Source organism: Diadema antillarum, unplaced genomic scaffold, assembly GCF_040938485.1.
Source record: "Diadema antillarum isolate AM-2024a unplaced genomic scaffold, OU_Dant_1.0 seq00000357_RagTag, whole genome shotgun sequence".
NCBI classification, from domain to species: domain Eukaryota; kingdom Metazoa; phylum Echinodermata; class Echinoidea; order Diadematoida; family Diadematidae; genus Diadema; species Diadema antillarum.
The window spans coordinates 646,705-667,975 of record NW_027271363.1 but is presented as its reverse complement, the minus strand read 5'-3'; the positions used below and the strand labels follow the sequence as shown (position 1 = coordinate 667,975).

Below are 21,271 nucleotides of genomic sequence, written 5' to 3'. Positions count from 1 at the left end.
TGGCATGGGAAGGACTATGTACACGCACACACAGTGCATGCATTTCTCCTCAAGTGGACATGAGGTGGAGATACACAACGTGGTACCCCAGGGTACTACGGTACCGCGGGGTAACGTGTGATGCATCAAATACAGATTTGCATGCTTTTAAGAAACTTGTACATCAACTTATTTTACCAAGCATCCTACAAATGTATAATGAACTACTGTAGAGGTAACATTCAGAGAACTAATTAAGCTAGCCCAACAATTCACCACAATTTTTTTTCTTTTTTTTTTTCTTTTTACCATAACTATGACATCGACTTACTTTTCACATGGGAAGCAGACTTCCTGCTTGGCGTTCTTTGAGTCCTTCACAACGACCTTCTCCACATACCAGCCCCGCCCCGCCTCCTCCGCGTCGTGACCCAGGATAACCTTTGACAGCTTGCCCAGGAAGACCGCTTCCACCTCGAAGGCATCCATCTGGCTGGCCTGGAATGGCGCCTCGTTGGACGTCTTGGGCCTGACCAGACGGCGCTTGCCCGAGTCGTGGTTCTTCCCGACGAGGGCGATGTGTACGTTGGCATCGGTGGAGGCGTCGGACTCCGATCCGGTGAAGATTTGGATGTAGTATCGTGTGACTGGGTGAAAAAATGCATTTCGCACATGAAAGAACATTTTAATCTAAGGAGGGGGTTGCAAATAAGATAAAAATTTAACATAATATATTTATGTGTACATCACTAACTTATATGACGGCTAAGGTGCACTTCGCATGTTTTCTATAGGCCTAAATTGCAATCGTATTTGCAGCATTACTGTGACTAGAATTTATGATAGATTTCATAACTGAAAAATACAGTTCCCAGGATGTGATATCCTTGGGCACCTCATCAAAAGTCCTTTACGTACCACTTCAGTATCTGAATTCATTTTGAATATTTAGTGTCAAACAAGTGTTCTCATATTGACAGAAACAGCTGCATGTCCCCCCACAAAAAAAACCCAAACAAACAAACAAAAAAACAACAAACCCAAGAAGAATGGCAATCAAATGTACATGTAGTGGAAAACAAATGATCTACTAACCTGGAGTGGTCCTTTGGCCTGGCCAGACAGCAGCCATCTCCCTCCAGACATCCCTGTCATCACGAGTCCTCGACATCCACCGGTCCACGTCGAAAACTTGCTCATCGGACGAGTTCAAGTCAATCATCCGCAGCGTCTTCAGGTACCAGCTACTGTCGTCGTTCTCATGACCAGCGCGGACTTTCACCAGCTTGCCAATATCACCCAGGTTTATCTGGTCATCGTAAACAAGAATTAGAACTTCTTTTCATATCAAATGACCCCTCGGACTTTTGCCAGCTTGCCAGTATCACCCAGGTTTATCTAGTCATTATAAAAAAGAATTTAAACTTTTTATCATAGAATTGGTCCTAGCATGTTGATGCTTTTGTATTTTTTTGTTCTATTCTCCTTTCTTGAATAATTTTTATGTATGCATGTATCCATCAACATATAAAGGATAAAAGTGAATGCAAAAACAGAAACTGTACATGTCTTTTTCAACTACAATTTGTAAAAGTAAGGTCATCATCAAGAAGAGATGACACTCATTGGTTATACATGTACAATAGAAAATATTTTGAAAATATGATGACAGTTATCACAAACATACATATTTTGTATTATACAATGTGCACCAATCGAAATACTACATGTACACGTATGCAAGCATCATGTACATGTACAGTAAATTAAGAACTATTCTGAAATGTCAAAGAAATACTACTTCTATGACCGTCTTCTCTTCCTTATCTTATCTTACCCTGAATTTTTCACAGCTGCCTGGCTGGAATCCCTTTCCATGTGCCGGCTCGAGCGTGATGTCCGTCTTGTCGTTCTCGCCGTAGACAACGAGATGTACCGGCGACGAGAGAGAAGAGGCATCTTCACTTCCCGTCACTACGTACACCTGCCAGTCGTGAGCTGTCAGAAATAATTCACACATGTACAGTAGGCACTCTTATTTACTACCAAGATGATAGATTAGAATCCAAGATTTTCTTTGCTTTGACTTTCAGATAAATTTCCTTTTATCATCTGAATATTTTACAGTTTATGATAATACTACAAACTGTTGTATATACATGTAGTGCATTTTAGACCTGTTAAGAATTTCAATATGCTTTGCAATTTTTACAAAGCTTACATGAACAGAGCACAGCAGTAATCTTTGCATTGAGCACCATGCATATGTGACCCTGCACCTCAAAACAAACAAAACGTCGCCAGACATGAATTTTTAGTTAAGACCATATTCCGAAAGAGCAGACTTTAAGCTTTAAAATGATGTATAACTCAAATCAAATGGACTCTCCTAACCTTTCTAAATAATGGAAAGAAAGCACAAACTCAGGAAAAGTGTGAACTGAGAAAAGAGGCTCTGAAGTACAGTGCCTATTCAAGCGCTTAATCTTTACCACACCGTGCTGGCTGTGCGATGAATGGGACAAAAAACAGGAAGTAAACCACCAGAGTAACAACAATGAAGGGATTATCAGATTAAACTGAAATTAAGGATTCATCATTAACACATTCTGTCCATGATCAATGCCAACTTTCAAAGCAGTAGCAGTATCCTTTCAAAAGTTATTAGAGTTGAAAGTGAAGAGTGTGGACAAGGTTTTTCAGAAATGAAAAATGAATTCTAAAGACACACGTAATCACACTATTCTACCAAAAATGTTCAAGATAAACTGCTAAAAAACACACTTTCCTGCCCGTTTTATGATACCAAATTTTAGCATAATGTAAAAGAAGACCCGCTCTTTGAGAAAATATGAAAACGTCAAGTTCGGCTAGGTTGACCCATTTCAAGTATTTTCAGTCCTCACGCAAAACCAGTGTGTGCGACTTTATGTTCGTTTTGAGGTGCACGGTCACATATGCAGTACTGTAAAAGTGGAAATTTTCGCAGTGCTGAAATTTTCGCGCATTTCGCGCAACCAGAAGCTAGCGCGAAAATAGAAGCACGCAAATATTTTTGGATGCCATATGTTTCAGTAGCTGATGTCTTTATTCTGCGGAATTAAAAACACGCAAAACTCTTCTTACCTGGCCAAGCGCGAAAAATTAGTCGCGCAAAAATATCCACTTTTACAGTAATCACTAGTCTGCTGGGGGGAAAAAAGAAATGAGTGCAGTGTCAGTCAATCTATAGGACAAGCGATGTTGTACAAATGTAACCTGTGTGAGAAAGACTGTCACTCAGGCATACAGTAGGTGTGTTCAGTCATAAGAGGGTGCTCCAGCACTACATGTACATGTACATCTGACAGCAACTGCAGGACAATACAGCTTGTACCTTCAACTGATGGATGCCCCATCTAATCGCAACTACAGTAACACTACGTTACAGTAACACTACATGTATGTTACAGTAACAATAACCAATAACAGATGTCATGTACAGCTGTACCATTATTGAACAGCCCTCAATTTCACAACCAATTACAGTACTTTGTTTCTGATATACATGTACATGTAGTGGACCAACATTGCTTTCCCTGACATTTACACATGTGCACCTATTTTGTGCCACTCTACATGTGATTCATGCTACAGGAATATATAGTTCAACAGATATCTATTGTAAATGTAAAATGCTATGCAGTTTTCCAACTTACGCTGAATTGTCCTTGTTTCTGTGAGTTTGAGTTCTCGCTCAATCTTGTTGTCATCTTCGCCGGCATCCAACCATCTGTAAAGAAATTACAAACACTTCATGAACTTGACACACACACACACAAAAAGCTTACCTGTGGTAAATCCTTCAAATCTGGCTTGATTCACACAATCAAGTACGCTGCACACACACAAACACATTGGATTGCATAGATTGTACACATTACACTGTAACGAATGTTCATGTCGAACAGCTACATTGTACAAAAATATCTGAGTTAAATCCAAGATATTAATTCCTGCAGAGCGTTGTACCAATAAGTTTATGAGCATGCTTAAAGCTTTAGAGTAATGTACCGGTAATGGTTATCCCTCAAATCAAAGAAGACAATCATACATGTACAATGTAGCTCTTTCTAATGTCTGGTGCAAGTACAATTGTATCTGGGTAAGTAGCCTAGGTTGTATTTCTGCAGCAACTGGGTCAACATGAACATATCAATGGTATTCACACATCTTATTCTACAATGGGAGCTCGTAGTGGGCACAAACCTAGAGTCTGCTGCTGAAATGCCAAAAGCATAAACTAGAAAAGCACTCGGAGAGCGCAGACCTCCGCCAAGCAGTTACTTTCCACTGATGATCTTGCTGTTCCACAGATATTAGTGATTTTCACCCACTGAAAAATTGCCCGATTTCCAAATATAGAAGCCTTTGTTACGTCACAAACCTTCAGATGCGCGGCGCGCCTCTCCCCAGCAGAAACTAGAGCACGCACTTTAGTGCGCGCATGCAAACCTAACATACATGCAGCCTGAACTCCCAAGTTCATTGACCCTACTTGCCAAAATATCAAAAATCCTTCATAAATTCCCAAAAAATTCTTGGATCACTACCAAAAGTTAATCGTTTGTTACTTGAGTCATTCTCAACCTCATTCTCATTCAATCTCATTCTCAAGTTTCATCCCAATCCGTTCACTACTGTTTGAGTTATTTTGCACACGGACATACGAACTAACTAACGAACTAACTAACGAACAAACCAACGGTAACGAAAACATAGCCTCCCCCCTTGGCGGAGGTAACTACTGGACTCCATAGCTTCTGTACATAACTCTAAGGGGAAAATTCATATCATGGCAGCTATGATGCTAGCAACACAAGAGACAATGGTGAAGAAATACTCACCTCTCGCAGTTGAAGACGTACTCCGTCTTGGAGTCTTTCTTCTCCTTGACGATGACCTCGTCCAGGTACCACCCCTCCCCGGGGTCGTCGCCATCGTGACTGACGACGACCTTGGTGGGCTTCTTGACTGACACTGCCTCCAGCTCGAAGCAGTCCACCTAGGAAAAAACAAAGCAAAATGGTTATCATCTTAACCCTTCTGTGCCAGGACTTCAGACAGTGTGTGCAATGCTGCGGGGTTTACTGTGCCAATCAGCACTCACAGCATGCAAAGTGGTATAGGGGGGTGTTCCTTAAAGCTGTTCGTAAAGTTACGAACAACTTACGAGCGACTGGTGATCAGTTCTGATGTGCTATACTTATCAGAATTTCCATAATTCAGCACAAGAACTGATCACCAGTCGCTCGTAAGTCATTCGTAACTTTACGAACAGCTTTATGAAACACCCCCAGGTTAGTTATCCAATCTTTATGGATTCTGTACACAGTGCTAGGTGGCCGGCCTTTTAGTACACTTAACAGACTGAGGTAATTACACTGTATCTGCATGCTTATCAAGAATATTTTATGAATACACATTTCTATCTTCTTTCAGTATGAACAACATTGATCAAGTCAACATAAATATACTACATGTAGGTGATACTGTGTATACTTGGTACACTGTACCCATTTCAGTAACCAGTGAAATTTATACAGAAAACAAAACAAAAACAAAAACAAAAACTAAATAGAAGAGAAGGGGTACTTTTTTAAGACAGAAGATATTTTGCATCTTCAAATAATGATATGTCAAGTTTGACCAATGACATAGCAATGCACAGGAGAAATTCATATTAATTTATATTCAATCTCTCAAAGAATGTGTGAGCATATAGTGTGCTACTCTCCCATTGCTTCTCAATAGCATTAACACAGCCCACATACACACAAACACACATACATCTAGGTAGCACAAAGGGGTCGTACCTGTCCCGAGCGAAACAGATCATCATTGTTTGACCTGTGGAGCAGTCGCTTCCCCGTGTCACCCTTCTCACCGAAGAGGTTGAGGGAGACGCTGGAGTCAGTGGCAGCGTTGGGCTTGGTTCCTGTCACGACCTGGATGTAGTACTTGAGGACTGTGGGCAAGGAATGATTCAAAACAATTACAATTATTGTACATATTGAAAGCAAAAACTAGTCCTCACATACATGTCGGCTCTATACCGCAAAATTGCTGTGATAGAAATGCTGGTCTCAAGAAAACATACTTAGTCTATGCTACAGTTTGATAGACACTATGTGACTTTGATATTTTAAATCAATATTTATGTAGCCAGAGGTACATTGTGTATAATGTACCATGCTATACAGTACCTACATGTAGGTAGTCAAAGTCACAACATATACATGAAGGACTACAAACATTCACATGTCAAGGGAAGTGTTGAAAACACATCTTTAAGAGAATACTTGTACATGTACGATTCATGCACTTCATTGATTGATAATAATTGCAAGCTCAAGATTTTCTCTTCTTTGCCAAAACATTAAGAAATATTTACTTCATCAAAGAGACTTTTGCAGAAACAAGGAAACCTGGAAGTCCTGTAGAGAACTGTATTCTGGGGAAAAGCATCTAATACAAAAGCATCTCTATCTATCAACCAATAGAAGCCCAGAATCTTTTAGATTCAAACTTGTACATGTATGAGACATCATTTTCTAGAATGTTGTAGAAAACCAGGAAGAAGGCTAGAAGTGCATAATACCTATGAAAAGAAAATGATATTATATACAACTGTGTACTTACATATAGATAATAAACTACATTTGTTCATGTACTGTATACAGGTCTGACAACTTCGTTGTCATGACATTTGCTCTTGTGCTAACAGCTCCCATGAAATACACTGTATGTGCACGCAAAGCCAAATATAAAATCTACCCACACATACAATACAATGTACAGCCCTAACCCGTATCCTAATCCTCAAATCAAATTACGCCTAAAATCCTATCACAACCCTATTAAACCGTACATGTAACCCCAAGTTTCTGGAGGAAATAAGACCCATATCCTAATCCTCAGATCAAATTACGCCTAAAATCCTATCACAACCCTAACCGTACATGTAACCCCAAGTCTTTGGAGGAAATAAAATGTAAGACCTGAGCAACTGTCACAGGAGCAAATGTTTTGACCCAACAATTTCACATCTTGGGAAGACATAGACATGAAATGTTGATTCTGACTACTCTTAAAGGAAGAAGAAATCATACTTGTCAATTTTAGGAGCAGTTACAACTCTTATTTTTAAGTGTATATTCACATTTATTCACACATTTGGGAGATCAGAGGGGAAGAGGGAAAAAAGGAGAAGAAATTGTCTCACCTGGTAGAGTTTTCTTTCCTGGAGTTGAGATGGGAAGTTCCCTCCACACGTCCCCATCATCCTCCTTCACCGAAAGCCAGCGATTCTTGAACTTACAGACGTGTTGGTCGCCGCTCTCAGGGTCTATCAGCTTCACCTGTTACCATGGCGATGATCGGAAAAGTCCATGTAAGTCACAAACTCGAACCTCCCTGCATGCAGGACTTACAAGTTACACATGCAGAGTACCTGGGCAACATTCAAACAGCCTACAGATTCGTCTTCCAAGAGTAGCTGCTAGGTTCTGCTGTGCATAGTAAGACCCAAATCATCAGCGGAATTTTGCTTCAGCGGCAAAATATATCTTCTCTTTTCCTTGGTTTGTGCCAAAAGTCTAAAAATGATTTCTCACATATTTCCTTTTTTTATAAGTACAGTTTGGCCCACTTCTGCTTTTTGAATTTCTTTGTTTTGGGGTGGTTTATTGTCTCCTTTTTTGTTGTTGTTGTTTGTTTCCACTGATGTTAAATACAATTAGAATGCAACAAACATATGTGAAAAGAATTCAATGATTGTTTCAGTGAAGAATGAATAAGGCAGCTTCAGAGAATAAACACTTCTGGGCTTGACGATTGAAACTTGGAAATCTAACAACTACAGCAAAATACAATTACACAAATTTATTTCTTATTGGTTATCTGTGTATTCTACATGATATTGTCTAGCATTGTATCTTGGATTGTGATCTTTTACTCTAAATGTTGCTTTATTAAGAAAAATGATATCTAATTCATACAGCTGTACTTATCCTCCTTTTCTGATCAAAAATCCTCAACAAGTGATAGACAAAAAATGCACTCTACTTGAAAAAAAAAATGTTTCATTTAGATTATCTTGTTGTCATGCCAACCGTATCAAGTCTCCAGGATGCCCTGTAGGAGTCCAATCCAATCCGGATCTTGTAGATGTTGCCAATACCCTTCAGGTTGACCTATGAGCAAACAAAATGAGAATACAAGGTGTGCATATATTATAAAACCTGTTGAAGACTACATGTAGTCCTGAGTTTTTTCGGGCAAGAGTCTATGGAAACTTTGCATTATAGCAAAATTAGTGCTCGTCCTCAACAGGTTAAAAAGGCCAATAAATCGCTCTTCTACAATTGTAATTACAGCATATACAATGTACATGTGCCAGCTGAGGTACACAATATGGTAATTCAAAGACTCAGTGATTCATTCATGTACATACATGTAGAATTGACAAGATACACATGTACGCAGTAATCTAGGCTGATAAGAAATTGCAGCTGCGTACATGGCATTCAATCCTCCAAGGAGACACAAAATACAAGAAGCCCAGCAATCCTGTGACAAGAGACTGGTGTATCATCCCATCTCAGCTCACCTTGAATGACTCCTCACTGCTGGGGCTGAACAGCTTGGGGCCACCTTTACCCAGAGTGAAGGGTTCCGACACCTTCTTCTGTCCGTAGACAACCAGTACCACGCTTCCCTTGGTCGAGAGAGATCCTGTTTTCACCACACACTTCCACTCACCATCTACAATGTAAGTCACAGAGAGAAAATGCGGTGAAAAGTAAAAAAGCATGAATCAAAAGCAAACAAAATAGGTGGCATCGATGTGGCAATTGTGTGAACAAGATGTTATATTGGTAATCAGGTGTGAATTTTCATCTTTGTTTTTTTTTCACCATTTTGCTTTCATTTATCTTGTTGCAGCTGTTATTGCTACGTAACTGTTGTTGCTGTAGATGTTGTGCATATAATTGTCATCGCTGTTGTGTCTTGCATCTGTCCTGGGTCTCGTTTAACAAAAAAAAAAAAATGTTAGTATGGCAAACTTTTGCTCATAGAGCAACTTTTAGTAGCAGCAGCCAATCAAGAAGCAGGATTCTTGTCATCGCCATGACGACACTTGCCACTGAAGCAGGAGTTGTTACCATAGCAACCACTTTTTTTTCTATAAAATGGAACCCTGGTTATCACTCACTGATGATTGCTTGAATGTATTTATGGTTTCACCTTGGACAGCATACTGTACTGTATAAGCTGTTATTTTCGCGTACAGATATTTTCGCCAATTAGAAGGTCACAGACATTTTTGCGAGATGTTGTTTTTGCGAACTGACACCTGTACAATTGTACGCTATCTTGTATGCATTGTTACTCTAGTGTATGGCGACATTTTCGCGTGTTGTTAGATTCGCGATCCAACTGTGATTCGCGAAATTCGTGAAAAACTAAACCCTCAAGAAAATAACCACTTATACAGTATTTTAATCCTCTCATTTTCTTCCTGAAGTGATCAAACTGCAGACTCATTGACGACGACTGCCAGGTGTTAATTTTACCTTCGTATTGAGTTTTCTCCTTCTCATCCATTAATGCAGGGGCGGCGGCTGCTGGTGCTGCTTCTTTGACTTGCTTCAGCTTTGATCCTGGAAGGAATTGAGAGGAGACAGGGACTAAAAACATCACCAAGTACATACAGTACGCCTATAATCTCAATATAAGAGGCCTTCATACATATACAACACTATGATTTTTCGTTTCATTTCTTTCTTTATTTTTGTACTCAAATATTATGAGAAACCTGATGTAACAAGGCAATTGTTGTAGTTTTTCAGATTCTTGTTATAACAAGGTTCCCCCGTAGCATAAAAGGCAAGACAAGTTGTACCTTATGCCTTTTTTATTAAAAAAAATCAGGTGAAAATGCATCAGGTATTTGTTTTTGTTTCTTTCATTTGCTACCAACCTCCCGTTATGAGATTGGGCTATCTTTAAAGGTACAAGTGTACAATTGTTGTACATAGCACAGTTGCAAAATTTTATAAAGTAATTACTGTTGAATCCAACCACACTCACCTTGACGATAAATTCTTCAGACATCAGATGAGTATAGAATATTGATCATAATCATGTAAGCATAATAATGTCAGTGAGGGGTTGTAGGAAAAATACACGTAACAACCATAAGACTACGCTAATAAATAAACAAACAATTTATCTTTTTTTTCTTCCGTGTGATGGTATTCTGTACAAGTACATTTCATGGCTCTTCATGCTACAGCAGCAAAGACCTGAAGTGTTAGTAGGGTGCATTGGTATTAGGTTTGTTTAACATGTGCAGGCATCTTATTCCACGTTTGTTCTCTTATTGTTGATATTCGTTTTTCACATCATTGTAAATTGTACTTCAGCTAAAAGTGATGTGTTCTACTATGAATCAAAGAAAAAAACCCAATAACAATATTTTTCCTGTACTCAAGTTGAATATACATGTATAGTCCCCTGCAATATGTGTAACTTCAAAATATATGCATCACTTTTTTCTGACATGGAGTTGGCTTATTGTGACATTAAATCAACTTGCATACAAAGAAAAACAAAATGTTCTTTTAAATAAAAATGTTAATTAAAGGTGTTGTGGTTTGTAACCTCACCATGACTGTTCTATAAAGAATGGTGAAGTTGTATGCTGGTGACATTGTTTTTCTTTCCACTACTTTTTCCTTTGACATTTCGCTACCACCATTTGTGAAACAAAACTTATTTTTTACACTATCGAGTCACATACATCGCATTGTATCTTTAGATACTTGGAAGATTTTCTTTCTCTACAATGTGTGTGGGTTTGGTAATCTTTCAGCTTCACTTCAAGTGGGAGTGGAACTAAGGAGGGGATTCAAGCAATTTTACACACTTTGCATTGCTTTAATTTCCTAGCAAATGTCAATACATTTGCTATATAACTGCTGTTGAAAACATGCTGCCTAAATATTGAATAAAATATTTCATCGTGCACAAAAAAAAAAGACAACACACAGAGTGAGCATTATCCACTCTACACTCAAAATTGCTGTTATGCTATACAGGTTTCAAAACACACTGTTATTAGTCACAAGTGTTGGCTTTATTGTAAAATTGCAATGAGCTAAAAATATGATATATTTTCAAAATAAAATTGTATTCAACAATTGGATTATGTGAGCCTTTCATAAAGCCAAGCACAGCTGGCAACCTCCTGCTCATCACACTGTGGAGATATTAAATCGCTGCAAAGATTCATCTGATTGGAGTATTAACTGGTTAGAAGTTCATTTTTGTCACAATCATGTTGCAAATTACCTGCACCTAGTGGGAAGTCTCTCTCACAGCATTCGATTTGAAGAAGCCTACAGACCCAGTAGGCGAAAGTCTCATCAAGAACAGGTATATGGGCAATTCCGCGGTAACGGAATTACAAATCAGAGAATTTTGGCTCATATTCTTTCACCCTGTATACAGGATTGATTACTTTGCTTTCTCTTGATACATTTAAAAGATGCAGAGGTACTCACACTGTCACCCCAAATACAAATTTGTTAAATGTTTTCACTTGGATGGTTACAAAGGAGGTCTATGTGCGATGGTAACGGAATTACCAGAGAATTTAGTCACAACTTCAACTCTAACTTTGGGAGTTGTTTCTCTGAAATCTATAACACATACACTGTAGGTTGTTGTCTGATTTAATCTTTGATTGTGTTGACTTCAATTCGGTTGTATTGTTTTTCAAATATTTCATCACATTTTCCAAGCAGCACGCTTTTTCCCTGTAAAGTCAGTGGTAACGGAATTGGTAACGGAATTGGATGTGTACTCCTTCTGAAATACACTGGAAAAAATACACATTCTTGGTACTCATGTATTCTGAAATGTCTTGATGAAGATTGTTTATGCCTTTAGCTATAATATAACCACTAAATAAGTACTCTCTAGCCTTTGACCTTGAACTACTACAAGTGTATAGGTGCCAAATGAGTTTTTATTGTCAAAAAACATAAAATGTTTGTGCTAACGACTGTGATTTGAAGTCGTAACTATGTCAATCAAGATCTTGTAACTTCTAAGTACCACATCCATCAAAATTTGTCTACTTTCAAGTTAAGAATTTCACACTCTGCAGGTAAATGACATCTAAGACACATGGTAACGGAATTACGCTAGAATAGCCCTACACAAGTACAATTCTATAAATCCAGTCAGCAGTACTCAAATTTTCTTGTATTTCTTTTGTTGATATCATGCAAGACAGATTTCTCTGTTTTCTTCTTCCTAAATATGCCAATAATTGACAATATGTGTGAATTACTTACAAGTATTCTACATAAATATTATGTGCACGTGCATAAGAAAATAATAAAAAACTGTCCGGATTGACACTGAATTTAAATCTAAATCATAAAGTGCCAATTTACAGTGCAAGAGCACAGTGTGCAGCCCCATCATTGAACACAATGTTTAATATTAAGGATGAACACTAAAGATGCTTGAAACTTTTAATTTGGTAAGTGAAAAAATGCACTTGTGGTTCAATGACAAATATAAGAAATTACAATTCAATCATAAATAGAAAAGAAAATTTTCTTATATGATTATGGTACTGCACCAGTGCTTAATCATTATTATCTGTATGTTGTGGCATATATTAATCACTAAAAACTTGTGACATTTTACTAATAGCTGAAGTTGCCCCCTGGTATATAATGTAGTGCATAATTTGATAATTCCCTTACAGTGTAAGTCCTACGTGTACTTAAGCCCACCAAAATAAAATGAACTAAACTAAAAGGAAATAGAAAACAGCAAAATAACTTTAACAAACTACAACTTTTTGAACCATTAGAGTGAGTCCACCAAATTCTGTTAATTCATAGAAAGGTAAGAGGGCCTCTTTTATCCATCTGCAGCTCACTGTGTTAGAGTTAGATTAATCAACCTATGAATAATGTTAGTATTTACTTCTGACCACACAAAATTTCCAAAATGACGTCTTCAGAAACACAATCATGACTTGGCCTATAATTTTCCTACAAGTTTCCTGTCTCTGTCTTTCTTCTTTGACTTTGTCTATTTTCTCATCCTGAGTGTTGCCATATATTTATTCACAAGAAGTGTGCATCTTCTCTTTTGCAGTAAGTTGTATTTTGACTGCCTGAAAGCAAATTATAAAATACACTGTAATGGCACTTGTATGAAAGGAAACTGGATTGTACAGCAAATGGTAACATGAAGAGTGAAGGTAGAAGCAGAAGCCCATTGACTTTAATATTTAAAATCTTCTTAGGATTGGAAAGTATAGGCCTAAATGTTACATTTTAGAGTTGTATCACAATTACTGACTGGGTAAATGTTCATCACAAATGGTGTTTTTGTCTTTATTCCTTTTAAAAAGAAAGGATTAAAGAACAAATTTCAAAGGGTAGCAGATGCTCTGTATCAAATGGGCATGAAAATCAAAATACATGTCTCTGTGGAAGAAAGATCTAAGAAACAAATGAAAGAAGGTAATAGTCATACACTTACCATTAAAGATAAGGGACTTGAGGATGAAAACAGGACATGTTCAATAAAAGGTCAGACTATCGACTTGGTGATAATAAAGCCTTTAGCATACAGAAAGATCAAAGGTGTCACATTCAGTGGGCATCCCGTGTCAAGTAATGACTTCTATCACATTGTGTATGATCCTTCTCTTAAATTCTTGATCTTTCCTCACAAAAATTATCCTGTTCATTTCTATCTGTCAGTAGCAGTGCTCTCTTTTCCTTTTAAAGAAATTTTATGTCCTTCCTCCTCTTTGTAACCTTTGTTCAATTTATGCTGCATCACACCCATTCAATAGTCCCTCATCACTATACTTAGATTTTGTATGAAACCATGAGACTTTTTGGCAAGAAAATATACAAATTGATATCTCAGAATTCAGTATGATTTTTAACATTTGAGAATGAGTATCTGTAGCAAACCTTATAAAGTTATCAGTTAGCACAGTCTCCATGTACACATGTAGTTCTTGTACATGAGAGAAGGTGAAGGAAGGGAGGAGACTTTCAGCACAAGAAGTCTTGTCAAGCGTGTACCCTGATGTCAGGACTCACTGTCAGAGGCATCCAGCTACACTGTATGCTGAGTCATGTCAGTGTATCATACCATACATATTTCAACTTTCACTCCTTTACTGCCAATCACTAACACTGTTAAGCTCAATAATAATGTCCTGAAGCTATTTCATGAACAGTTCACATACATATTGGCACGAAAGTAGGATATGTCATTCTCTTCCATATTAGCTGTGCATGTAATTCTGTTACCATGTAATTCCGTTACCACAATTACAGAAGAACTGAAGGAGATATTTCACAAAATGTTTTGTGACTTTTCAGGGAGTCACATGTAGAGAAAAAATTTACAAGGGGAGAAAAAATCAGTGATTAGTTTGTTCAGGAGAAAACTTTTTTCAATTTTATGGTAACGGAATTACGTCAATTTGTCAGTAGATTTTGAAAATTTCTCCAAAAAATATCATAATGAGAGTGACTGAATACTTCATTAAATGTGATTGTTGAAGCATAGGAATAAAGATGTGGAAGTATGGATAAAGCAGAGAGATATTTAAGTTGTTTCATTTTAAATTTTCATTTACAACAATGTAATATTGTAAGATTTTAGATAAATACAATAAATAGTCTTCCAACTTCAAAAGTGTGTACAACAAAAACGAGGAAAGTTATTGGTAAAGGGTTTTTTGTTTCCGTAAATACAACAATCCGTCTGTACGGGAAACTGAAATTTCTGAGCATTTACTTAACTTTGAATTTTGCTGTTTTTGCCCTTCCCATACGGAATTGCCCATATGTAATTTGCAACTGATTGTGACAAAATGAACTTTTAACCTGTGGAGATGATTACATTGTAGTTTTATTAGCAAATGTATCACCTGAAGAAATAAGATAAAGGATAAAATAAAACAACAGGGGAATAGTTAGTAAGGAGGGGATATGGTGAAAAGGGTCACACACTATGTAAAGCCATAGCAGGGCAGCAGATCAGACCAGGGATTTTCAAGTCCATTGACAGCAGCAGTTGTGCCCCTTAGGCAAGGCACATTATCCAACAGCCTGGTCTTTTCCAGGAGGACTGAAGAAAGATGTTCCCGTGGTTGTTACCCTTGAAGAATTAAAGTGCTTATGTCAGTGGCCGCATATTAAAATATACCGTAAGGCCAAACACACAACACACAACAATTTGAGAGGATGTTTTTACCAGTAGGACCCGGCTTTCCTTGTGCTTTTCTTGGAGCTTTGGCGGGAATGCCAGGAACAATGTTATCCTGACTTTTCCTCTTTTTCATGGGTGCTTTTTTTTTTAGGGAACGGGTGATGGGTGTAACATAACATGACATAATATGAATTTGAAGAAATCAAATAAATAGTAAAACTACCATACTTTAGATGTTCTCGCATCTGCACAAGAATTCTGCTTTATCTGTACGTGCAAACAGAAACACACTGACAGATTCCAAAACAAAAAGGCTAAGTCCATATTCATGAAAGATCTATACAGTGTGCACATCACACCCCTCAAAAAACCACCAAGATACAGTAAACTCATCATGCATGTAACACACACATTTGTCTATGTCTATTACGAAAAAGGTAATATTCTGAATAGAAATATTCTCATTCAAATTGATGGAATTCTTGCCTGAAGTTGTTGTATTTTATTGCAACAAACTAACTGATTGTCAATCAGTTGCAATAAGAAAGGAACATTATCATCCCACACACCTACCATACAGAGTGTAAGTACAGTGTATCCCCTGTAAATTCTCTACAAGTTCACATTTTTCAGCTGGTTCTAGTACAGTAAAATGTGCACAGCACCATCTAAACATATGAAATAGCCTGCCATTTAAAGTCAATGTGTCATTTCTGAGCACTACTCCAAAACCCATTTCAAAACAGTCCCTGGAAAGATGACATAACATTATTTGAAGGTATAGATTCTGAAACATTGCAGCTAAATGAGAATCTTACGCTGATTTGAGTTCGACTTATCATGTAAAAACAAAACAACACATATTCAACATCAGATTATAATCATTTCCAAAACAATGATTGAATTTTTGATAAACATGAATGCTTTACCAGCTGTTAGTGAACATGGATAGGTATGGTGTTGTTTTTTGTCCTTTTTTTTTTCCCCTTGTATACGTGTACTTACAGGTGTATGTCCATGCTTTACCATGTCCACACATAAAAGAACAATCTGGACAAAGGTTTCCATAACTTATCTTGTCAGTACTAAATTCTTTTGAAAATATTTAACATTACCTAAAACTTCTCTCAACTTACATTACTTTTAGTAAGATCTGATAAATTTCGACTTGATGAAACAGCACATTGATTACAATGTATCTAAAAGAGTAGCACTCACAATTTGCCAACATCCACACATGTACAGAGCGACTCAAGAATGTCCAAGAAAGCACCCAAAAAGGGTGTTTGGTTGGGTGGAATACTTACGTTTCTTGGGCACCTTGTTGGGTTTCGGTGTAGTGGGTGGGGTTGGCGTTGTGATCTTCTTTTTGATTCCAACTGGGGGGGGGGGGGGGGGGGGGATAAAATCAAATATTTCTTGATTGAGTCTCTGTGACAATGAGCCAGCCATCTTCACAAAATCAAGGGGCTTTATGAATACCCAAAATTAATGATCAATCAACTAATTGATGATTAGCTGTGTAAAGCAGGGCAACCAAGCTCTGGGACTGCAGAAAACATACATTTGTATGTACTCATACAAGGTAGTGCATTCATCACATTTCCAATACAGCAGAACTACACATACTTGTAGTAGGTATGTTGAAGAAAACTTTCAGAACACAAAAGTTTCAACACAAAAACACATTTTCTAATTTGAATGACAAAGATAAAAACACACTTTATTCCATGATGAAAACATACAACTGTACAAGTCAGCTGCCCAATGTATACAGTTATTTTCTTGTGACAATTCTAGTCTTGGGGACATGTCAGACTATCGCACTTATGGAACATCCTAGATGGTATTTCTAATTTGTGTCATCATGGAAAAGAGGGAGGGGGAGGTGGGATTTTTAAAATTCAAATTCCTGTAAAACGGCTGATTAACCACTATTCGTACACATTGTTTCTTTATTGACAGCCAAAAGCAAAGTGTAACAGAAAATTTAAGTGTTATTCAATTTTGCGTACTACACAGTTTGGAGAAACTTCAAACATACACTTGTAAGCACATAGAAAGAACACTGAAGGTCTCAAGAAAATATGACACAGGTCATATTTTCAACAATATCTCAGGACAAAAATGATAATGCACAGTACAAGGAAGAATTTTGGCAGAATCATATTTTTGTGCTCAGCCGGACAAGGTAAATTTAATGTGTTTTAATTTCACAGACAGTTGCTACCACTGACTGAGAACTTCAAACAGCTCACCATTGCCATGGCAATCAAAAGGCTTCAGCAGCATTATACAATACTGTGAACATGAAAACAAAAAAAAAAACAACTACAAATAACATAACAGTTAAACCCCTACAATACACCTAGCATGTGGCGTGATACCTACATGTACAATTAGTACACAGTATGTACATCAACATGCAGAATTTCAACACAAATTTAGCGCACCTACAAAAATAAAAAGTAGAAAATTTGCAAGAAAATTTGTACACCAGAAAAAAAAAAAAAATCACATTTGCCATAAGTGGTACATATGCTGCTGCAAGATATGTTTCCATGGCAATACTCACACTCAATGACCTCAGGGTAGAGTCTAACATTGGGTTCCCCCGAGTCGATGGTCGGACGGACGGCACCGTCGGGTAGGAAGCCCACGGAGAGGTTGCGGCTGGCGTGGGACTGCAGGGTGATGTACCCCTTGTCCTTCATCTTGTTCACAATGAAGTGGCAGGCCTCGTCTCCGGTGCCCTGGGAGATCGTTGACCACCATTGATCGTTGTTGTGGACAATAGTCAGACAGGGAGAGAGAGGGAAGGAGGGGATGAAAGGAAAGAAAAGCGAGAAAGCAAAATGTGAACTCACATGGTGATATCAAACTCAGTGTAACTATATACTGTATGTGAAATCTGCAAAGAGAAGATTAGGAGTAACCTGCATTGACAAGTTCAAATGGCCTTGCGTAGTGGTAAAACACAGCACATACAAAATTTGGGCTGAAGCAACACTTAATCCTGTGTGTCTGTCCAGACGTATGCATATATTTTACATGTGCAACAGGGTGCAGCTTGTTTCCCTCAAAATGAGTATGAATAAACATACTACATGTACATGTATTGTGAACTATAATATATAACCTGTTCTAAAAGTACGAGGAATAAAATGAATATACAAAGTTGCATAGCTCATTTCAATGGAATCAAATGTTCCTGAGAAATTAAGCTCTTTAACGACAGCACAAAAGACATAAAAGTTAACTAACTTTCCAAAGTACTTCACCCCCCCTCCCCCGCAAAAAACAAAATCTTTCAAGCAAAACAGCACTGTAATCTAAAATTTGCATCAAATCCGTAACAACCTACTTATTTTGTACATATAAGTCAGCCCCAAAATCTACTGAGTCTATTTAGCAGATTCTCTAAATGTTTCTACAAAGACAACATACATGTAGCAGCAGGAAAAAAAAAATTAGGTGGAAAAAAAGTATTTCCACAAAAAGAGATGAAAGAATAATAATAAAAAAAAGGAATGAAAAGATTACCCGCTGAGGCAAGCGAATAAGATACTAATCAATTAATGTACCAATCGGTTTGTAAGTTCAATTCAAGAAAAAAACAAAAACAAACAAACAGACAGACAAACAAATACTAGCATGCTTGCAATGTTATTAACATTCTCTGTAACAACTAACCTTGGCATCACACTTGCCATCCTTGATTTGGAGGTATTGGTCTGGCCTGGCCACGCTCTCAAACATCCTAGTCTTCTTCCCAGACACTCTCCTGACTCGCCAGTAGGCACTCTCCGTTCTCTGGCCCGTGGCGGTCAGTGAGCACGAGCTGTCTACGCTGAAGGTCTGCGTCCGTGAGGTGTAGAAGACTAGAAGGCAGTTGTCACTGAAGGTACCCTGAAAGATGTTTAAATTACATAATCATTAACAAGTGTACAATGTAGAAGTGTCCACATTTGAAATATTTGTAACACAAATTTTTTCTAATCTATCTGCACAGATGAAGAAAACATTAAAGACAAGGGCACAAGATGAAATCCACAATACAGTCAAACCTGCTTGAGCGGCCACCTGTCTATAACAGCCACTTTTTCGTCTCCCTGGGGTGGCCGCTATAGACAGGTGTGACTGTTATTTGTTGCTTTCAAATGGTAACATTACTTCAATTGGTGAGACTTCATTATTCATTGATTGACTAAAGCACAACCAAATTGTATACAGTGTTATTAAATAGAGCAAGAATTTATTACTAGAGTGGAACTCTTGCTAAATTTTTAATGTGAATCGTAATCATAATACAGTCCACTGTTTAGACAAAAATGTAATTCTGTAGATATGGACCAAACTAATTGTAGATAGGAGAAAAATGTAAGTGAAATTATGACATGACACCATCAAGGAAGGCGGCAAAAGATTGTGTGAGATGAGATAATGATCTGGCTTCTGTCCTATAATTGCAGTATTCTCATCTAAACGTCTACGATTAAAACTCAAAACGGTAATTTTCTAGACAACCGCAAAAACAATTTTCAATACTACTGGAGAATTCCTGAATTTGTAAGAGGATGAACTTTGCCTCATAAAAAAAGCAAACTACAATTCCTCACCTTGACGTAGCAAAAGAAAAGCTTCTGCGGCCCAACTCCCGACCCTCTCGTGTCGTGGGGACGCCCACTCTGCACAAACGTCAGCATCTGATTGGGCCACTTGACCGACTCCAAGGCGACGGAGCGGTCCAACTGGACCTTGAGCTTCAGCTCGCTCTGCAGGCCCGCCTTCTTGGCCCCGCCCACTTTGTTGTTGTCGATGGCGAGAAACAGCTCGGGCTTGCCCTGTGTCTTGAACATGCGGACATTGGCGCGAACCTTTTCCACGTGGAATATTGCTATAGAATGGATTGCAAGCAAGTTTTGGGAGGTAAGTTATTATTTTACCATTATCATTTATTCGGCTTTCAAACACAAATATTAATTTGTTAATTATATTTGAGGATCATTTCTATCTATAGTTATGGGTGCGTTTGCTGGAAGACAAATTAGCTCCTAAATATGAGTCATAGCAGTTCATGACAATTTCACATGGTGCTTGAAGCAGTTGAAATAATTCATATTGTTTAATCAATACTTGTATGTTATGTAAAATATGTAAATACTGATGGGAAGAATAACCAGGTTCTTTCAGTGGTGAAACCAAAGACAAATTACCAAAGTGGTCAATGGGAATTTTTTTTTTTCTGGCATGAAACAATGCTTGATTTCATAATGTAAATTATTAAGCATGTGCAAATATAAAGGGGAAAGTGTGATGAAACCTGTCAAATTGCACTGGTTTAGTAGAACAATATACAATGTATTAGTCAGTCAGAGATCATAACAATTACTCACTTTCCAGTTTCTGAAAATATCTTAGAGTTAGAAAATGAATAACTACATGTACAAACAGGAATATATTATGAATTCATGTGAAAAGTACCAAATCTTCACCAGGGTTGGCAAACCACAATTCAGTCCATGTATGTATTCATGCATCTCTGATGATCTGCTAAAAAACACACTTTTTATCGTCATGGTGGCTTATCCCCTACACTGGTGGCAACAGTTGCATATTGATGTCAAAAAGACGTATCACATCAACAGACTGAGTCCTACTGGATTTCTACTTACGATGTTAACAAGTGTGTTTTGTGCCACAGATTTTTATTTCATTGATCATTCAAAGGATTGGTCAATCATACAAATTCTTCAATTTACTGTAAGCGTGGAAATTTTCGCGGTACATTAATTTTCGCGGATTTCGCGCTACGCTCGGCTAGCGCGAATTCAAAAACGCGCGAATATATCTTCACAATTTTCTACGCACATTTTGAAAGGGATGAATTGTGTGCGCTTCATCGATGATACTGCTACGTAGTACAATGTACAGGCATGTTTACGCTACTGTACTAGTACTGTGCGAAGAGACGATACCC

The 21,271-nt window shown here is 37.8% G+C and overlaps 1 protein-coding gene across 1 annotated transcript in view; it reads right to left on the bottom strand.

Annotated features, from left to right (window-relative positions):
• Nucleotides 1–21,271, bottom strand: part of LOC139731105 (uncharacterized) — a 159,613-nt gene that overhangs the window by 59,472 nt on the left and 78,870 nt on the right. The window contains exons 14-28 of the mRNA XM_071641985.1: nucleotides 19,911–20,188; nucleotides 18,985–19,200; nucleotides 17,867–18,044; nucleotides 16,599–16,670; nucleotides 15,337–15,429; nucleotides 9,597–9,683; nucleotides 8,630–8,784; nucleotides 8,133–8,213; nucleotides 7,244–7,379; nucleotides 5,835–5,986; nucleotides 4,866–5,023; nucleotides 3,678–3,751; nucleotides 1,817–1,977; nucleotides 1,075–1,288; nucleotides 311–626 (exon numbers count right to left, since the gene is read on the bottom strand). Of these exons, the coding sequence (XP_071498086.1) occupies nucleotides 311–626; nucleotides 1,075–1,288; nucleotides 1,817–1,977; nucleotides 3,678–3,751; nucleotides 4,866–5,023; nucleotides 5,835–5,986; nucleotides 7,244–7,379; nucleotides 8,133–8,213; nucleotides 8,630–8,784; nucleotides 9,597–9,683; nucleotides 15,337–15,429; nucleotides 16,599–16,670; nucleotides 17,867–18,044; nucleotides 18,985–19,200; nucleotides 19,911–20,188 (2,371 nt within the window). The remainder of the gene's footprint in view (nucleotides 1–310; nucleotides 627–1,074; nucleotides 1,289–1,816; nucleotides 1,978–3,677; nucleotides 3,752–4,865; nucleotides 5,024–5,834; nucleotides 5,987–7,243; nucleotides 7,380–8,132; nucleotides 8,214–8,629; nucleotides 8,785–9,596; nucleotides 9,684–15,336; nucleotides 15,430–16,598; nucleotides 16,671–17,866; nucleotides 18,045–18,984; nucleotides 19,201–19,910; nucleotides 20,189–21,271) is intronic.